The sequence below is a fragment of the Colletotrichum phormii genome (assembly GCF_030913505.1).
Source record: "Colletotrichum phormii strain CBS 102054 chromosome Unknown BDP81scaffold_20, whole genome shotgun sequence".
NCBI lineage: Eukaryota > Fungi > Ascomycota > Sordariomycetes > Glomerellales > Glomerellaceae > Colletotrichum > Colletotrichum phormii.
This window is the reverse complement of record NW_026851462.1, coordinates 593,645-609,771: the sequence shown is the minus strand read 5'-3', so window position 1 is coordinate 609,771 and position 16,127 is coordinate 593,645. Positions and strand designations below refer to the sequence as shown.

The 16,127-nt window shown below is 54.3% G+C and overlaps 4 protein-coding genes across 4 annotated transcripts; 3 read left to right on the top strand and 1 right to left on the bottom strand.

The window, feature by feature from the left end:
- Nucleotides 1-766: 766 nt before the first annotated feature.
- Nucleotides 767-2,552, top strand: BDP81DRAFT_499152 (family 7 glycosyl hydrolase; the record flags this gene model as incomplete). Its single annotated transcript, XM_060595475.1, has 4 exons — nt 767-1,212; nt 1,267-1,453; nt 1,512-1,602; nt 1,678-2,552. The coding sequence occupies exons 1-4, from the start codon at nt 782-784 to the stop codon at nt 2,550-2,552; spliced, it is 1,584 nt and encodes a 527-aa protein (XP_060441466.1). The 5' UTR covers nt 767-781.
- A 572-nt stretch (nt 2,553-3,124) lies between these two features.
- Nucleotides 3,125-6,865, bottom strand: BDP81DRAFT_97192 (fungal-specific transcription factor). The gene is made up of 4 exons (XM_060596540.1): nt 6,230-6,865; nt 5,611-6,115; nt 4,815-5,556; nt 3,125-4,763 (listed from the first exon to the last, which is right to left on the bottom strand). The coding sequence occupies exons 1-4, from the start codon at nt 6,425-6,427 to the stop codon at nt 3,404-3,406; spliced, it is 2,805 nt and encodes a 934-aa protein (XP_060441465.1). The 5' UTR covers nt 6,428-6,865; the 3' UTR covers nt 3,125-3,403.
- Nucleotides 6,866-9,893: 3,028 nt separating this feature from the next.
- Nucleotides 9,894-11,364, top strand: BDP81DRAFT_435874 (uncharacterized protein). Its single transcript, XM_060591082.1, has one exon. It carries the CDS (start codon nt 9,989-9,991, stop codon nt 10,991-10,993), a length of 1,005 nt encoding a protein of 334 aa, XP_060441464.1. The 5' UTR covers nt 9,894-9,988; the 3' UTR covers nt 10,994-11,364.
- Nucleotides 11,365-12,979: 1,615 nt separating this feature from the next.
- On the top strand, nt 12,980-14,806 carry BDP81DRAFT_268978 (fungal-specific transcription factor; the record flags this gene model as incomplete). The annotated part of the gene is made up of 6 exons (XM_060582917.1): nt 12,980-13,049; nt 13,111-13,130; nt 13,206-13,306; nt 13,360-13,587; nt 13,641-14,255; nt 14,314-14,806. Coding segments are annotated over 6 exons (1,527 nt in total), but the record flags the coding sequence as incomplete, so codon positions are not given.
- Nucleotides 14,807-16,127: the final 1,321 nt, after the last annotated feature.

Sequence of the window (16,127 nt, the reverse complement as noted above, 5' to 3'; positions counted from 1 at the left end):
GCGTATGGGTTCAACAGACCTTATACTAGGTACTGTCTCGACTGCCATTACTATCACTACCATACTACTTGTACCAAAGCGTATTCTCTGAGGAACACATAGAAAATGAAATTTAGTAGTAGTGATAAGAATGGTAACAATAGTGGCAGTGGCAGTAATAGGAATCATAGGCATAGAGGGTAGGGTATTGAGCGGCAAAATATAGCTTCACCCACGTATGTCTGTACCTTACGACTTACCCCAAAATCAAAGAAAAAGCGGTGCAGTTTCTCCAATTGCCTATTCGGGAAAACGAGGTACAAATTTTGGGTTGACGACGATGCATCGTGGGAGCCGTGGTTCCTGACACTTACACGCGCGACCCCCCCTCGATGTTAGTCCTTCGCCACCCCTCCGCCCATACCACCAAAGATGCCAAGCGTGGACCTGTGTACAGACTACCCCTTGATCATGGACACTTCAGTCTAGCCGGTACCTTGGCTTCAGGTCGTTTGCGGCCCGGATGCCGTGAGCTCCTTCGGATCCTCGCTTCCTCGTCGCTAGACTAGTCGATCATGGGGTTGGATGTCACATCAATCCAAGCTTGAAGAGTGGAAACGCGGCTGTAGAAGAAGCAAAAGGTTCGAAATCCAATGGTAAAGTATCATCAAAGACTGACGAGAAGTCTCTATAAAAGTCCAACAATCTCCCTCATCCAGAAATCCCATTCCCCATCCCTCTCACCCTCATCCCAAACCACCATTCTCCCCCTCAACACCACAACCAGTCCAAGCATCACAAAATGCAGACCAAGTTCGCCGCTCTCCTCGCCCTCGCGGCCGCCGCCCGCGCCCAGCAAGTCTGCACCTCCCAAGCCGAGACCCACCCGTCCCTCACCTGGGCAAAGTGCGCCGCCGGAGGCACCTGCACCAACGTCGCCGGCTCCGTTGTCCTCGACTCCAACTGGCGATGGGCTCACACCGTCGAAGGGTCGACGAACTGCTACACTGAAAACACGTGGAACAACACTCTCTGCGCTAGCGGGCAGGGCGCTGCCTGTGCGACAAAATGCTGTGTTGATGGCGCGGATTACCCGGGTACCTACGGCATCACCACCAGCGGCAACGAACTTAACCTCAAGTTCGTGACTACGCACGCCTATGGAAAGAACATTGGTAGCCGTGTCTATCTCATGGAGTCAGACACGCGTTATCAGCAGTTTGTGCTGCTCGGGTCAGTCGCGAAATGGATGATCCCAAAGTTCGGATGAATACTGACCCTCTTCAGCAACGAGTTCACCTTTGACGTCGATGTCTCCAACGTCGACTGCGGCTTGAACGGCGCTCTGTACTTCGTTTCCATGGACCTCGACGGTGGTCTTTCCAAGTTCTCTACCAACAAGGCTGGTGCCAAGTACGGTACCGGATACTGCGACTCGCAGTGCCCCCGCGACGTCAAGTTCATCAACGGTGTCGTAAGTCAAGACTCTTACATCCCAACTCATATATCAAAGACTCACAAATTACTTCTAGGCCAACGTCGACGGCTGGAACCCCTCCAGCAACGACGCCAACGGTGGTGTCGGCAACCTCGGTGCTTGCTGCGCTGAGATGGATATCTGGGGCAAGTCTCACTTACCCCCTTTTCTACTCTACACATACGAACATGAACAAAACAAACTAACAATCAAAACAACAGAGGCCAACAAGATCTCCACAGCCTACACCCCTCACCCCTGCCAGAACAGCGCCTACCACTCCTGCACAGGCAACGCCTGCGGCGGAACCTACTCCGACGACCGCTACGCCGGCGACTGCGACCCCGACGGATGCGACTTCAACTCCTACCGCCAAGGCAACAAGCAGTTCTACGGCCCCGGCTCCGGCTTCACCCTCGACACCACCCAGAAGCTCTCCATCGTCACCCAGTTCATCAAGGGCTCCGACGGCGTCCTCTCGGAGATCAAGCGCTTCTACGTCCAAAACGGCAAGGTCGTCCCCAACTCCGAGTCCACCATCGCCTCGAACCCGGGTAACTCCCTCACCACGGACTTCTGCACAAAGCAAAAGCTCGCATTTGGAGACACCGACGTCTTCAAGGCAAAGGGCGGCTTCGCCAAAATGTCCGATGCCGTCGCCGCCCCCATGGTCCTCGTCCTCTCCCTCTGGGACGACCACTACGCCAACATGCTCTGGCTCGACTCAACCTACCCCGTCGACGGCGCAGGCAAGCCCGGCGCCGAGCGCGGCTCGTGCCCGACTACCTCGGGCGTCCCCGCCGACATCGAGGCCAACGCGCCCAACTCCAACGTCAAGTTCTCCAACATCAAGTTCGGCCCCATCAACTCCACCTTCGCCTCCGGCTCCGTCGTCGTTCCGGGTACCGGCACGACCACCACCTCTGCGCGCCCCAGCACCATCACGACCTCGGTCCGTACGTCGTCTACCGCCCCCGCTACCGGCACCGTCGCCAAGTACGGCCAGTGCGGTGGCCAGGGATGGACTGGAGCTACTGGCTGCGTTTCTGGCAGCACTTGCACCGTCGTCAACCAGTGGTACAGCCAATGTCTCTAGATGGAACTCGGAGATGATTGCTCTTTGTGGTAGCTTCCTTGACTAAAGTACCGAGTTGAAAGATTGGGATACAACGGGGACACAATGCTCAGAAAGAAAGGGATAAAGGGAAAGCATATGTGAAAGGGATAAAAAGGAGGGGGGGCCGGAACCTCGACGAAAGCTCACCCCCTCTGTCTCGCATTGACTGCATTTCTTTTGGAATTTTATTGAAACGAAGAACACATATTTCATGTATATATTCTCAACCATTCTCTCACACACCGGGCGTGCTTCTCGCGCCTGGTGTATCAGTATATAAATCAAATCATTCGCTTGCTAAACATCTGTTCTTGAGGTTGTTCCGGGATTAAATTGGTCTCTATGCGCTCCATACGATGGCTTGAATTTTGCCGGATCTGAAGAAACAAACTTGGACTTCTATTTGCTACTGTTAGTCATATGATTCCTTTAGCCATCTTACCCTCGTTGCCGGAACATCACATCAAGAGAATGTAGAGAACAAGACGCAGACAAAACAGCGAGATCAGGCTAGGTAGGTATGCTGATCTGGTGATTGGGTTTCAACTCAATCTCACTCAACATGGTCGGCCCCAGCGCACAAGAAAGCAAGTGTATATCAAAATATGATGACAAGTCTTACGCCTTTCTATTGTAAATCATGATCCATGACTGCCCAGTATACCTACCATGCGGAGGCGCATCGCTGCAACCGCTGTCCGCAAAATCAATTCAAAGCCTCCCACCGCCCGTGACTCCATGGTATACGATATATAATACACCCGCGCCAATACCCAAAACAAAGACACTACGATTGGTTCTTCCCATTTTCCAGACTTCCATTAATCAACTCATGCTTGTGGCCAGACACTCGCGGCGGGGCTCGGGTTGTTCATTCCCATGTTGAGAATGGCATCGATATCGCTCATACCCTCGTTCTCTAGGACATTCAATAGCTCCACTTGCTGTTGCTGGCTAAGACTACCTTGACGCTCCTGTGACCAATTGAACGGACCCCCAAACTGATCAAGCCCCAAGCCAGGGTTTTGTGAGTTGAAGCCGTTGACTTGCAACGAGTCCCCGAAGAAACTATTGCTCATCGAGCTAAAGGCGTCGGGGTTGATAAACGGAGGGGGCGGGTTGAACCAGTCTGTTGTGTTATAATTCGGCAGCGGGCGTTGTGGCGCACCAGGATTCGATGTCGGCGGAGCACCAAAGCCACCGGGCCCCCTACTTCCGGGAACAGGCGGCGGAGGCGGTGACATATTTGTGCTGTGCTGGGCCATTGTTGGTGTTCCGTGCTGAAGGACAAGTGGCGAAGACTGTGACATGGCCGGAGTTCCCATCGGGGGCGGCGAGATGGTCGAGCTCGAGGGGGTCCCGACAGGTCCGCTGTTGAACGAGTCGGGAGGCGTTGGCATGGCATTGTTGATGGTGCTAGGCGGCGAGGAAGAGGACTTGTAACCGGGCGTGGTCGTCGCTGGAGGCGTAGAGTCTTCCAGTGGTGACTCAGGGGGGTAGGCGGAAAAACGGCGGCCGCCCGTGTTCATATTGGGATTGTTATCGCCAGAAGAGTTGCCCCAGATCGAGTTGGAACGGAATGTTGGATGAGGGGGGAAGTTGGGGTCCCATTGGTAAGTGTTCATCGACTCAGGGGTCGCATCAAAAACGAAACCGAATTGCGGTGGGTTATGGGGAGGGTTGCCCTTGAACGTCGGCCCACCGCCTGGCGCTGTTGAAGCTGAGATTTCCGAACCCTGAGGAGAGTTGCCGTCAAAGAGAGAAGGAGGCGTCGTGAAAGTGCTGGACGGTTGTAGGATGGGGGTATCTCTGGCTTCGTAGCTCTGGAGGCACGCCTTGGCAAAGATGGAGTAGAGCTGGACAGCTTGAGCAGTCCCCGGCCAGCGCTCAGTGCATTGTTCCAGAATATCTAGCGTCTGATCACTCAGTTCTTCCACCTCGTCACGAGGGTGGGCCTGTCGGACCTCGGGATACGAGACCGTCCAGAGCAGTGTGTTAAGAGACATGTAGAGGTTGAGGAGGAACACCCAAGTGATGTCGACTGCTGCCTTTTCCATCTGCTGCTTCGACAGATTGATAATGTATGACGCGCCTTCAAAGCAGATGCCCGCAGCTCGTGGAGAGGGTTTGGGTACTTGCGGGGAAGGCCGGTAGAGGAAGATGCGCATCTGGTGATAACGTCCGGTGAACCTGCAAACGGTCAGTTAGAAAAGACTTATGATAAAGGAGGGCAGTACACACCATGGCCTACACCAAGCCGGATTTTGAGGTGAAGAGTCAATCCAGTTTTGAATGTCTCTCTCCATCTTGGCGAACCAGGGGTGGCTCTCATCCCTGGGCTCTTCGCGCTTCTTTTCGTAGAGCACTCTCCTGATCTCGGCCTGCTCCATGCGCATCTTGAAGAAATGCAGAGCCACCAGCTTGTTCTCGCTTGGAGGCCCCTGGCCAATGCCGTCAGCCGTGATGTACTCGTCGTCGACAGTCGCAAAAGGCTCCACGTCCATCCGGTCGTCAGCCTTGGAGAATCCATTGGGTCGGCCCATGCTATGTGCCAGACCAGCTTCCATGGAAGTGATGATGTAGGCAAGACGACGGCGCATATCCAGTGTCAGGGGGTCCAGGAGGTTCCCGGCGCTTATGGTCTTTTCATCCGTCAGGCCTTCTGCCTGACAAACGCGCGTGGCCATGCCGACCATGTAGTACACAGCGGTCCTCGTGGGGGTCAGAAGGGAGTATTGGCCGATGAGCGCCAAACTCTGTAGAGACTTGAGATCCTTTGGCCGGGACACTTGCTCAAAGTGTTCCATCGCGGCCAAATAGTAACTGTCGGCCAGACCGGCATACTGAGGATCCATCTTCTGTAGCGAGATTGCAAACACCATGCGGACGATGAGGTTCTTGTAGGGGTCTTGGTCTCCAGCATACACTGCCTCAAGATCGTCCAAGAATAGCCTCTCGTGCAACGTCGGCCAAAATACTTGGGCTGTTCACCAAAGTCAGTCGAGGGTTAAGCCGAGGAAGGAGAGAGGGCACTTGCATCGTTGGCAAAAGACGTCTACGAGCTTATTGGCGATAGGTCTCGTCGGCAGGCTCTGGGCAGGGTGGGCGCTGATCATGGGATAGCTCTTCTTTCGGTCTCTGGTCATCACGATGGACTGCATGCGCGTCATCCTCCGCGCCCGAACTTCGGGAATCAGTTCTGAAATTCGCTTCGAGTCGGTAAAGAGCTTTGCGCCCTGGACCAGCAAGCGTGTCATTGCGATGCCGCTACTTGGGCCAAGGTAGCGCGGAGTCTCGTCGGTATCGTTCAGGCGAACCAGGCCACCTGGTCGCACAATGTCCTCGTCGAGGTGGGAGAACTCGCTGTCGTCGTCGGTGTACTGGCGTAGCTCGGCCTCGAGGGCGCGCACCTTTTCTTGCAGCTTAATAACATAATTACGGTTGATCTTCTTCCCCTTGGTAGTGTCGTAGTATTCGCAGACCGAGCCGGCGCGTTCGCACGGCAGACAACGGGGCAGAGTAGGATCGCATCTCGTTTTACGCTACAGAGTTGAGCAAGTCAGCCGGAGTCTACGAAGCGCCATACATCACTGTTCACTTGTCGGGGCTCGGGAGCCCAGGAGGCGCCGGGTTTACGGGAAACGGCTCCGACATACCTGGCGGCAGCGGCAGCAAGCCGTCAGAGTGTGGGCAATGCGATTGGAGGGGCCGTCACTCTCTGGATCTTCGCGGCTGGTAGGGGGAGCGCGGGAAGGGCCCGGGTAAAGTTGCGGAGGAGCGCTAGGAGGCGGGTGATGATGGTAGGGCGGGTTTCGTGGCATCATGTTGCCCAGGCCATGACGGTAGATGTCCATGGGCCGGGATATAGAGACCGAGGCTATTCGCCCAGTCGATATTTGTGTCTGAGCGAGGGGATCAAAGGCGTCTTCTTCAGTAGACGGTGATTTGACTTTGCCTCGCTGGGAAAGTTTGTAGAGAGCCGGCGAGGGCGGGTAGTAGTCGTCGTTGAGGGTTGTTCACGATGTAGGTAGTGGGTATCGTTTACGGGGCGGAGGCGTACGTGGGCGAAGGGATCGGTGGAGCGCAAGGGCGGGCAGAATGTCTCATGGTTCGGCTGACGAGGGACTCGAAGGAAAGTCGAGGGTATCGTGAAGAGAGAGGGTCCTCTTGTCTCGCCGGTCGCGTGTGTGTAGTGGACTCGGACGTGGTGTATGACTGTATGAACGTCGGGCTGGGTACGGGCGGATAGTTGCAAGAGGAGACGGAGACGGGCAGTGGGCGTGAAGAGACGAAAAGGTCCACAATTGAAGGTGTCGCTATTGCTGCTGGTTGCTGGCTAAGGTACTGTACTGCCCCGAAAAAGGTGACAAGTGCAGACCGGGAGGGAATGGAACTGGAGTACGGAGTACCTAACCGTACCGTCCAGTCGATAGTCCGCCCGCAATTCCGCAACGCGTGGTGGTTTCTTGCCAGGCTTGCTGCCGGGTATCCCGCACGGCAACTTGAAGGGCACCTTAATACGCTCGAAGAGGTGATGTCTGGTACAAGACACTGCCTACCCTGCCTATTGTCACTTCAATTCGCTGTCGTGCTCGGTACCTGTGGGCAATGTCGAATGGGCATGGGCGGTTATCCAGCAGGGCAGGGAGGGGAAACGAGAGATCCTAGGAAGAGAGAAAAAGGTACATACTGACAGAGTGCGGACCAGGGCACAATGAGGCGAAGTGGGATGTACTGCCGAGGTACAGCGTGGGAGAGAAGGAGGCTTGGAGGGGGGGACCTGCTGAGGCGGGAGCTGGACGACAGATGCGAGGAAGGAAGGAAGCTAGCTACCCACTTGCAAGGTCTCGGCTGTTCATTCGCTAATCAGAGCAATCGGCCAGGGCGACGGTCAAGGTTCGCGGGTACCAAGTGTCGGTAGGGGCGTTTCAGAACCATTGCAGTGGGGGACCTTAGCAGAGCTACGTTAAGACTCGATGACCTGACACTCCCGTCCTTTCTAACTGAGTACCTTGCACGGTAACATCGTCTCCATTCCCGTGCTTCATCACGACAGTGAGACTGTAAGTTACAGGAGGGCACGACACAGGTGACGGGAGCGCAGCAAACGGGATGAAGCCTCCAAAGACTCATCACAGTTGCAATGGGGGTGGGCGCGGTAGGTGGGCGGGATGATGGATCCAGGTTACCACTGCGTAGGGACCCATATAGGTAATCCATTCCGTGGAGACTGAATTCAGACAAAAATGTCCCGTGGGCCGTGGATACTACTCAGTAGATAAAACTGGCCAGATACTGGTGCGAACTGGCACTGACTGGATATTGAAGTGGACAGCCCAAAGGGTAAACCTGCTCCATTTGATCATTAGAAACGGGCACATACACAGTAGTGTACTAATCATGGCGGCATCATCCATGGCCGTGGATACACAGATCCATACAATGGCCAACAAATCCGGCAGACGGGACAAGTATCTCCTCGTCTTCAAGCCAGCCCTACCTGGCTTCGAGCCTTAGGATTTAATGAGTTTGGGGTCCGCGAGGTTTGAACAGGCTCAAACCGAGTGGGCGAGGGGGGAGGACAAGATATGAAGGCGGGCAGCAATAGCACGGCACATGCGGAAATGAGACATGTGGGAGCGGCGGCTATTGACTGACAATTCCCGATTTGTTGCTAGGTATTTGATGCTGGGAACCTGGACGGTCTCTGTCTCTTTTCCTCATACTCTTGTGTCCGTATATGTGTACTTAGTCAATAGGTGTATTCGTGAAATGCGTATTTGATCTGAGGGGTCAGAGGTGAGGCGTGTCGTTGTGGCTGACTGATGCTGAATGCGCCTTCCTGCACCACACTTACTCGAGTAAGGTCGAGCGAGGACCTTTCGCTCCTTCTTCTGCCCGTGGCCGTAGCTCCTTCCAGGTGCAAGAAGTCAAAGCACGGCCATCCAAGTATTTGGATCATTCCTTGATGAGTTCCTTCCTGTCTCTGGGTCCGCGTGCCCGCCTCATCCCACCCAATACCCAGCACCTCCTTCATCTTGACCCCGGTGCCCCGCCCCTGCCCTTCTCCCACCATCCTCGAAAGAGGTCGGCCTTGCCCCGCTCATTCCTTCCTTTCTGCTTCCATGATCATCTCCCCCAAAAGTCTGATCATCTGATTCGCCGTAGTCTCCACTCACAAGACCCGCCTCTCCAAACAGTCAAACATCATCGAGGCTGGGCTTTCCTGTCGAGACGCGGCAAGAGGGAAGTACTTTCGTACTGTCCTTCGTACCTATGTAGGCACTTCGTTCTGGGAGGGAAGCTGCGATATAGAAAGCGTGGGAGAGTCTTGCAGTCCAAGACTCCAAGTGCAAGAGCGAGTGAGAGACATGCAGCCGACCCTTCCCAGGCGTGTATGCCAGTGCCAGGCCCCCCCTTCCTTCCTTCCCTTCAACGAGGTGAGGTGACTGCCAATGACATGTCGTCCCCGACTCACCCTTTTCTCACATTCCCATCTCAACTTCCTCATCGGACTCGACTGCCACCACCGCCACACACCGGTCTGACGGAACACCCACCCGGTAGCATTTCTACCTCGCCATCCCGTCCCTTGCTTCCCCCAGGCCGCCCAGTCCAGGTCACATGCGACCATCAACACCTATTCTTTAGTACGCAGCCACGGCAGCACAGAGACAAAATAACGGATACACATCAAATGCACGGCATGAACAAGAGCAACGATCATAAATCACATCACCATCAATCACCATCAGGGGGAGACAGACGCCGTACCCATGTCTTCCTGCCTTGCCTTACTAATACTCCGTACAGGAATACGATGGGCACATCCATAGGCCATGAGAGAAGAGAGCGCCCGCACATCCACCAGGAAATAATGCTCCAAATGGAATGACGGATGCATGACTAACTGGTCAACTACCAGCCTCCCATCAATCATGATCCATGATCTTCATCTATCCATACTCCGATCTTCCAGAACCACACAGCCGACAGAGTACCTACACTACGGAGTACAGAGTGCAGACTACGGATGGAGAGGACGAAATACCCTTCGTCACACCGTCTCTTCGTCCGCGGCCGCCGCCCAACGCCGCTGCATGCATTCGCGGCTCTGTCCCTCCTACCCCGCCCTAATCCTCATTTCGAAGGATTCCCGACGCTCGACGAGCCTTTTCTGGACTGAACCCTGAATTCGGCTGCACTAGCACACGCTGCCCTTGCCATTTCTGACCTGGCATCCAGGCTTGTCGATTTCTAAATTCTCTGTCAAGCATTGAGCATTCGACGACCTGACTTGGTGTACGGAGTACATACACTACTGACCACCTCGCCTAGTCCTAGGTATTCCAACGCTACCAAGTACCTCCGTCCACGGATCCCGCTCCTGGCCTCATCGTGTCATTGAATCAACAATGCTACCTTCAACAGGCACACTTCAGGGGCCTTCCTCAAGCGCTACTTACCTCGCAGTATTTCTCACGAGATCGACATCCCGAAACAGAAAGTTCGCAGGGAAGAGAACGAGAGAGAAAAAAATGACAGAAACTTTTCAGAAAAAAAAAGTCAACACCCATCGTCCAAAACAATATCGCCTTGTGGGACGGAAACAACGGCGTGCCCTGCATGAGATGACATTTTTCATGGACCCCTCCAGCAAGTGGGGGAAATCCAAGCACCCACGGCACCATGACAGCACCAGCACCGGCACGGCACTTTCGCAGTCTCTCGCTCCCATTTGCGAGGGGAATTCGCACCATGGCTTGCGCCATCATGCACATTTATTGGCGCCGCTCAAGTGGTTTTTTTTTTTTTTTTGTCTCAGTCCGGACCTGCAGCAATACGTACCTACAATTGTCTCGACCGTCATTCTACAGGACCTGTCAGTCAGGTCGCAGGCGTGGCATTTCGGTCTGGACACGCCCGTTGCAAAGACTAGAGGGCGTTGGCGGCTTCTTCTGAGTCAACCACCGCCCTTCCACTGCCTATCTCAAGTGACGATCTCCAAGACTCGAAGTGCTTTCTCTCTCTACACGAGTCTACCTACCTCAACGGATGGGTCTACGGATACGGTGCACTGGACCGGCAGCCAAACAGAGCTGCTCTGCTTGAGCATTCATAATCATCACCTTATCGTGGCGCAAGATCCACGTCTCCGTCTTTTCGTCCCGAGTTTCCAGTGTCACTGTCCGCTATGCCCGATTCGGCGATGCGCACCTTGGGTGCTTGGCAGACCGCGGCAAGCCAAAACGCAATTCACGACATCAACGCATGGAGCTCGCTGTCAGTATCGTCTTGGCTCTCATCTTGTTTCTCCTGTTAGACTGTGCGGCTGGCCTCGTCGCCTCGATCGATTAAACACCTACAAGGGTTGTACGGCGCGCCCGAAGAACGACGAGCTGAGCTTCCAAAAACAATGATTCTGGAAATGCCGTGCAATGCGCCTGCGCCCGGCAGCTCATTCATCTGGTGATGGAAACAGCGTGAGGCCAGCAACATCCTCGTGCCATCAAAAACGCCTCTAGTTTCGCCTCTACCGTCCGTAGTCACCTATCACAGCTTGAAATACGTCGGATACATACGAATATTCCACCTGGAAGACCCGAAGCATACTTTTACCTATCCGTACATATGAAAAGACGCTCAAGGTCAAGGTCGAGCCCGGTGGGCGCTGGCGAATAAGTCGACGACGTCTACGGTCTTGGATGTGAGACGGCTCCAAGCAGAACCTTATCACTACGACGGCCGCTCTCTCGGTCTGCCGACCTCCAGGCACGCCAGGCTTGTCACCCCTTGGCCCCTGGCGGCCTTGAGCTTCTCCTCTCGTTCGCGGATCGTCGGATTCGCGGTTCGCCTTCTATTTTTGTTCCAGAATATTGCATCTGCCGGTTCCAAATTGCATCGTTGACACGTTGTGTCGTCAATCCTCGTCGAGATCGGGGGCCCCGACGACGGCCTGTCCCCCGTCCAAGAAATAAAGCTGCAGAGAACCCTGGAAGCTTTCTCAGCCCAATATCCATCGACAAGCAGCTGCCAGTGGCTGCCCAGGCCCCAGGGGAAGGGAAGAGAAGGGGACTGGGACGGGCTTTATCTGGCAAGGCAAGGCAAGGCAAAAAGAGGGCAGTCAGGGTTCAGGGGTGGCTTGTACTCTGTACGAAGTACTTCCTACTGTGTACGGACTACGGAGTATGTCCAGGTTGTGGCCCGCCGTGCCCGCCTCCCACAGCTTTCGTCAGGTTCAGGGAAACGGAGTCCAGGCGGGGTAACCGTCGACCCTTCAGTCGGCGTCGGTCGCACAAGAGAGGGGAAAAGACCGTGTCGACTGTGCCGCCGATCTCTAGCACAGAGAGACTCGGAGTCTTAGAGTCTCGGAATCCCACAGATTATTACGCCGCCGTTGGATGCGCCTGGTGGCAGTACCAAAGCTACAAGCTACAACCAACCTTCTCTCCCCGCGCAATACGAACCCCCCAAACTGTCCAGTCCAGTCTGAGGTCAACATTTCCTCTGTCCTGGCCTTGTCCCGCCTCGTCTGCACTCTACGAAGCACCCTGACCTTGCCTCGCCTTTGCCCTGCCTTGCCTTGCTTGCGGCCCTTGCCTCGTCCTCCAGCGCGACGCAAGCACGCAAGCACCAAACATCATCGACAGGCGCCTAACAGTCCACAGATGCTGCGGTAGTGCAACAGCAAGGGGGAAGCCGTGAACGACTCGCGCACCGTCTCGTCTCGGACAGTTGCCCCGGACCTTGTTCTCTCTACGAATATCCGTACAGATTCTCTACGGATACTTGTGGCTTCGCGGCGCTCTCGGCTCTGTTGCACTTCTGAACCGCAAATCAGCATCCCTCGTGTTTTGGTCTTCCGACAGCCGCACACCTCTACGCAGTAGCCGCCTTTTGATCGTACACATCATCGTTGCGACTCTTTTGAACCCTCGCATCCAGCTCAAGTTCGACATTCAACTTTCCGACAGCCGACGCGCCACCTGCTACACGCGATACCGCGCTTAGGACGATCTGTTCTCTTACGTGCACCAGTCCCTGCAGTGTTATCCGAATCCCGGGCACCCTTCAGAGCCCCGTCAACGACGATCCGGCTTTACAGTAAACTCAACTTAACCTCAATCTTAGCTTCGCTTCGCTTCGCTTCGCTTCACTTTTGGCAGACGCTCACCACCGAATCAAGAACCATTTGTGCTTGAATCTTCCCATCTGACGGATCGCACTTCTTTTGAGAGAAAACTGCAGATCTCTCAAAACATAACATCTGTTTCATCAACCCAATCGCCTGGCTCTATCTATCTGTCGTAAACCCCTCGCGATTCGTCATCGATCTCGAAGCTTCAAGATAGCGCGGTCTCGAGGCACGGCACCTCGTTTTCCCGTCGCATTCTCAATCGCACCCAATGCCGCGATCAAGTTTCTCAGATAACCCCCTGCTGCGGGTATCGCGGCCTGTATCGGCCTGCTCGCGATGTGAGTTGTCATGGTTGCGGCTGACTGCTTGTGTTCATGCGAGGCTAATCGTGCCCCACAGGTCGAGCTGCAAAAGTCAAGGTAGCTGTCCTCGCCCCCGCTGCTCAGCCTGATGGATCTGACGGGCTCTTGCTGATGCATACTTGAAAATTCTAGTGTGATGGCAAGCTTCCAGCCTGTACTGCCTGTGAGAAGGCAGGCCGCGAAAATGAGTGTTCTTCGGCCAATGACCAGTTCGCTCGAGGCAAGGAGAGGAGGTTGGTCAACCAGTCACGAGATCTCGGCATGCATGGTGTTAACAGAGACTCAGTTATGTAGCGGCCCTGGAGCTCAGGGTTGAAAAGCTTGAGAAGCGGTTGGCGTTTGCCAGGTCGCGCAAGGCATCGGTTAATCTCCACGATGTCGATGAAGCGACGACGGCGGGCCCTACTGACCGTAAGGACTCTCTGGCCAACATCCGAGCAGCGATTCACCGCAAAGCCGCCCGTAAGAGGGAGGATTCGGATGTTAACGCACTAGTATCTGATTTTGGCTTCTTGTACGTCCATTCTTGGGCCCCTCACTCCGAATGTGCGTGCTGACCTTTGCCAGATCCGTCAACGCAACAACCCGCGATTTCGAACCATCCTTGAGCGGCATGACGTTCGCCCGCCTGGTGCTGGCTGCCGCTACTAACGACGAGGTACCGGATCCGACGGAAGATAGTTTCCCAACCAGAGCAGAGGCCTTCGCCACTGTCCAGTATTACATGGCCAATATCTACTCACTATTCCCATCCTTCTCGGAGACTCACTTGCTCACCGTTTTGGACAATGTCTACCAGCAAGATGAAAGAGTCAAGGACAGACTTAAGGATGCTGATTTCTGGTTGCTGTACATGGTTCTTGCTATCGGATATGCGGCCCAGAGCAGAGAGCAAAACGATGACTACTCTCGCCGTGGTCTTGACTTTGTCGCCCGCGCCTTGCCTTTTGCTGATAAGGCGCTGATGCCTGGATATCCAAGTCAGATTCAGTCGCTCATCCTCTTCACGCAATACTCAATGCTCGACCCTGGTCACTTCGACAGCTGGTATCTGATAGGATTCGCGAGTCGTGCTGTGGTTGACTTGGGATTCCATCAAGACCCGCCGCAACTCCAGGTTCCTGACAAGGCTGCTCTCGACCTTCGGAGGAGAATGTTTTACTGTGTATATGCACTTGACCGGTAAGCCCGTTCAACCCAGAATTACACAACAGATTCAACTTGCTAACACCAAGGATAGGATGGTCAGCATGGTCCGCGCCAGATCGTTCTCGTTCACAGACGATTCCATCAATGTCGAGTATCCCAGCAACTCTGGCTTGACTTCTGGGCCTATTACTGGTCCTCAATCAGCAGACTCGGCTTTAGTTTTGTTCCAGCTTCGTCGACTCCAATCCGAATGGTATCAAACACTTTTCCAGGGAGACGCAGCGCCACTTTCAGACGCCGCCTCCTTTATTTGGCAGATGTGCCTGGAAATGAGAGAGTGGCACGAGTCTCTGCCTGATAACCTTCCCTCCGGCATCCGCGAGTTCTTCGAGCTCGAGCTGAGATACAGCTACATTCACTGCCTTGCGCCTAGCGATCGCCAGCCACACCTGACCGACTACACCCGCAAATTAATTTTTGAACATGCCATTGCATACATGAACACTATTCATAGTGTCGTCCATGGCTCTGTCAACACGGCGTTCTACTCCTCCCTAGATGCCCTCAAGGTCTTTTTTGTGGCAACACAGTTCTTCACCGTCTTCAACGAGAAGCGTGAGCTGCTCATATCGGAGCAAAGAATCATTCCGCCCATCACTCGTCCAGGCACCGCTCCCCCGCCACCTCTACCTCATCGGCCGGCTGGTGGAGAGGATAGTTTGGATAGAAGCATGCGATGTTTGCAGCAGGTTGTGGAAACACTTGGAAGATACTCTCAACGATGGGACATTGCGTCATCGCTAAAGACAACATTTGAAGGGTTGTCATCAGAGTTGTTCTCCTGGCTTCAAGTGCGTCGGCAGATGAGAGAGCAAGGGCAGCTGCCTCAACAACACCAGCAACAGCTGCAGCAGCAGCATCAGCAGTCACCTCATCAACCGCAGCAGCAACATCATCAGCAACAGCAGCAACCACTTTACCACCCGCACCAACAGTCTTCACCCATACCCCATGGACCCTCGCCGCCGCTCGGTCAACACCCCCAACACCCTCAGCACCCTCAGCATGCCCAACATCCATCCTACCCGCCTCCCCACCATCAGGCTCTCATGGGATCACAGCAGGTGCCGATGCAAGGCATGATGCAGCAGCAGCTCCATGGGCAACCAATGATGCAATATAGATGGGTCGGCGACGGAGGTGGGCAGATGATGCCTGGTCCACCCGGGCAAGGCCCACCGATGTGAGCCACATCAACAAAGTCATGGCGCAATGGTCGTTTCCTGGAACTGAGACGGATACCTGGATTGGAGCAGCATATTTGTATTCTTAGATTATAGAGACGATACTCCATTAATAGAGTCTTCTCTACAGTAGTCTTCTGCGTCAAGTCTGCCTGAATCGTATGCCCTTGTGCCGTGTAACTTATCATGGTCAATGATAGCTGTGCTTGAGAGATATTACCCACATACATTAGCATGACGCTTCCGTGGCGACAGACTCGAGCATCTGCTGCCACCAATGTATGAATTCCATCTTTATCTCCTGCCTAACATTGCCTTTTACCATTTACCTGGACATAGCCTTGTCTTAGTTCCCCTCTTGCCTTATTCTAATGTCTACATCCGATCTCTGACAGGCTTCGGAATGGTAAAAGAAGAGGATAATATCAGAAGCGTTGATAGAGATAGGATTGGTGTGTGAATCTATCACAAAAGACAGTCAGTCCTTTCTTTCTATAACTATATCTTCATAAACCCCAATATATCATGAGTATATGTATATATAGCGTAGCTATATAGACACCCTCTCCAGTGACGCCACGCCCGACCTGACTCTCACAGCACCTCTCTCCGTCAGTGATCTAACAATCTGAGCTAGAAAGATACTGCTGTGCGGGCGAGC

Bases quoted from the DNA above. Each gene is read 5' to 3' on its own strand.
- BDP81DRAFT_97192 (XM_060596540.1), bottom strand. From the start codon at position 6,427: ATGGACATCTACCGTCATGGCCTGGGCAACATGATGCCACGAAACCCG. The intron at 6,116-6,229 runs GTATGTCGGAGC...TCAACTCTGTAG, and splicing joins CTTGCTGCCGCTGCCGCCAG to CGTAAAACGAGATGCGATCC. The intron at 5,557-5,610 runs GCAAGTGCCCTC...TTTGGTGAACAG, and splicing joins AGACGTCTTTTGCCAACGAT to CCCAAGTATTTTGGCCGACG.
- BDP81DRAFT_435874 (XM_060591082.1), top strand. From the start codon at position 9,989: ATGCTACCTTCAACAGGCACACTTCAGGGGCCTTCCTCAAGCGCTACT.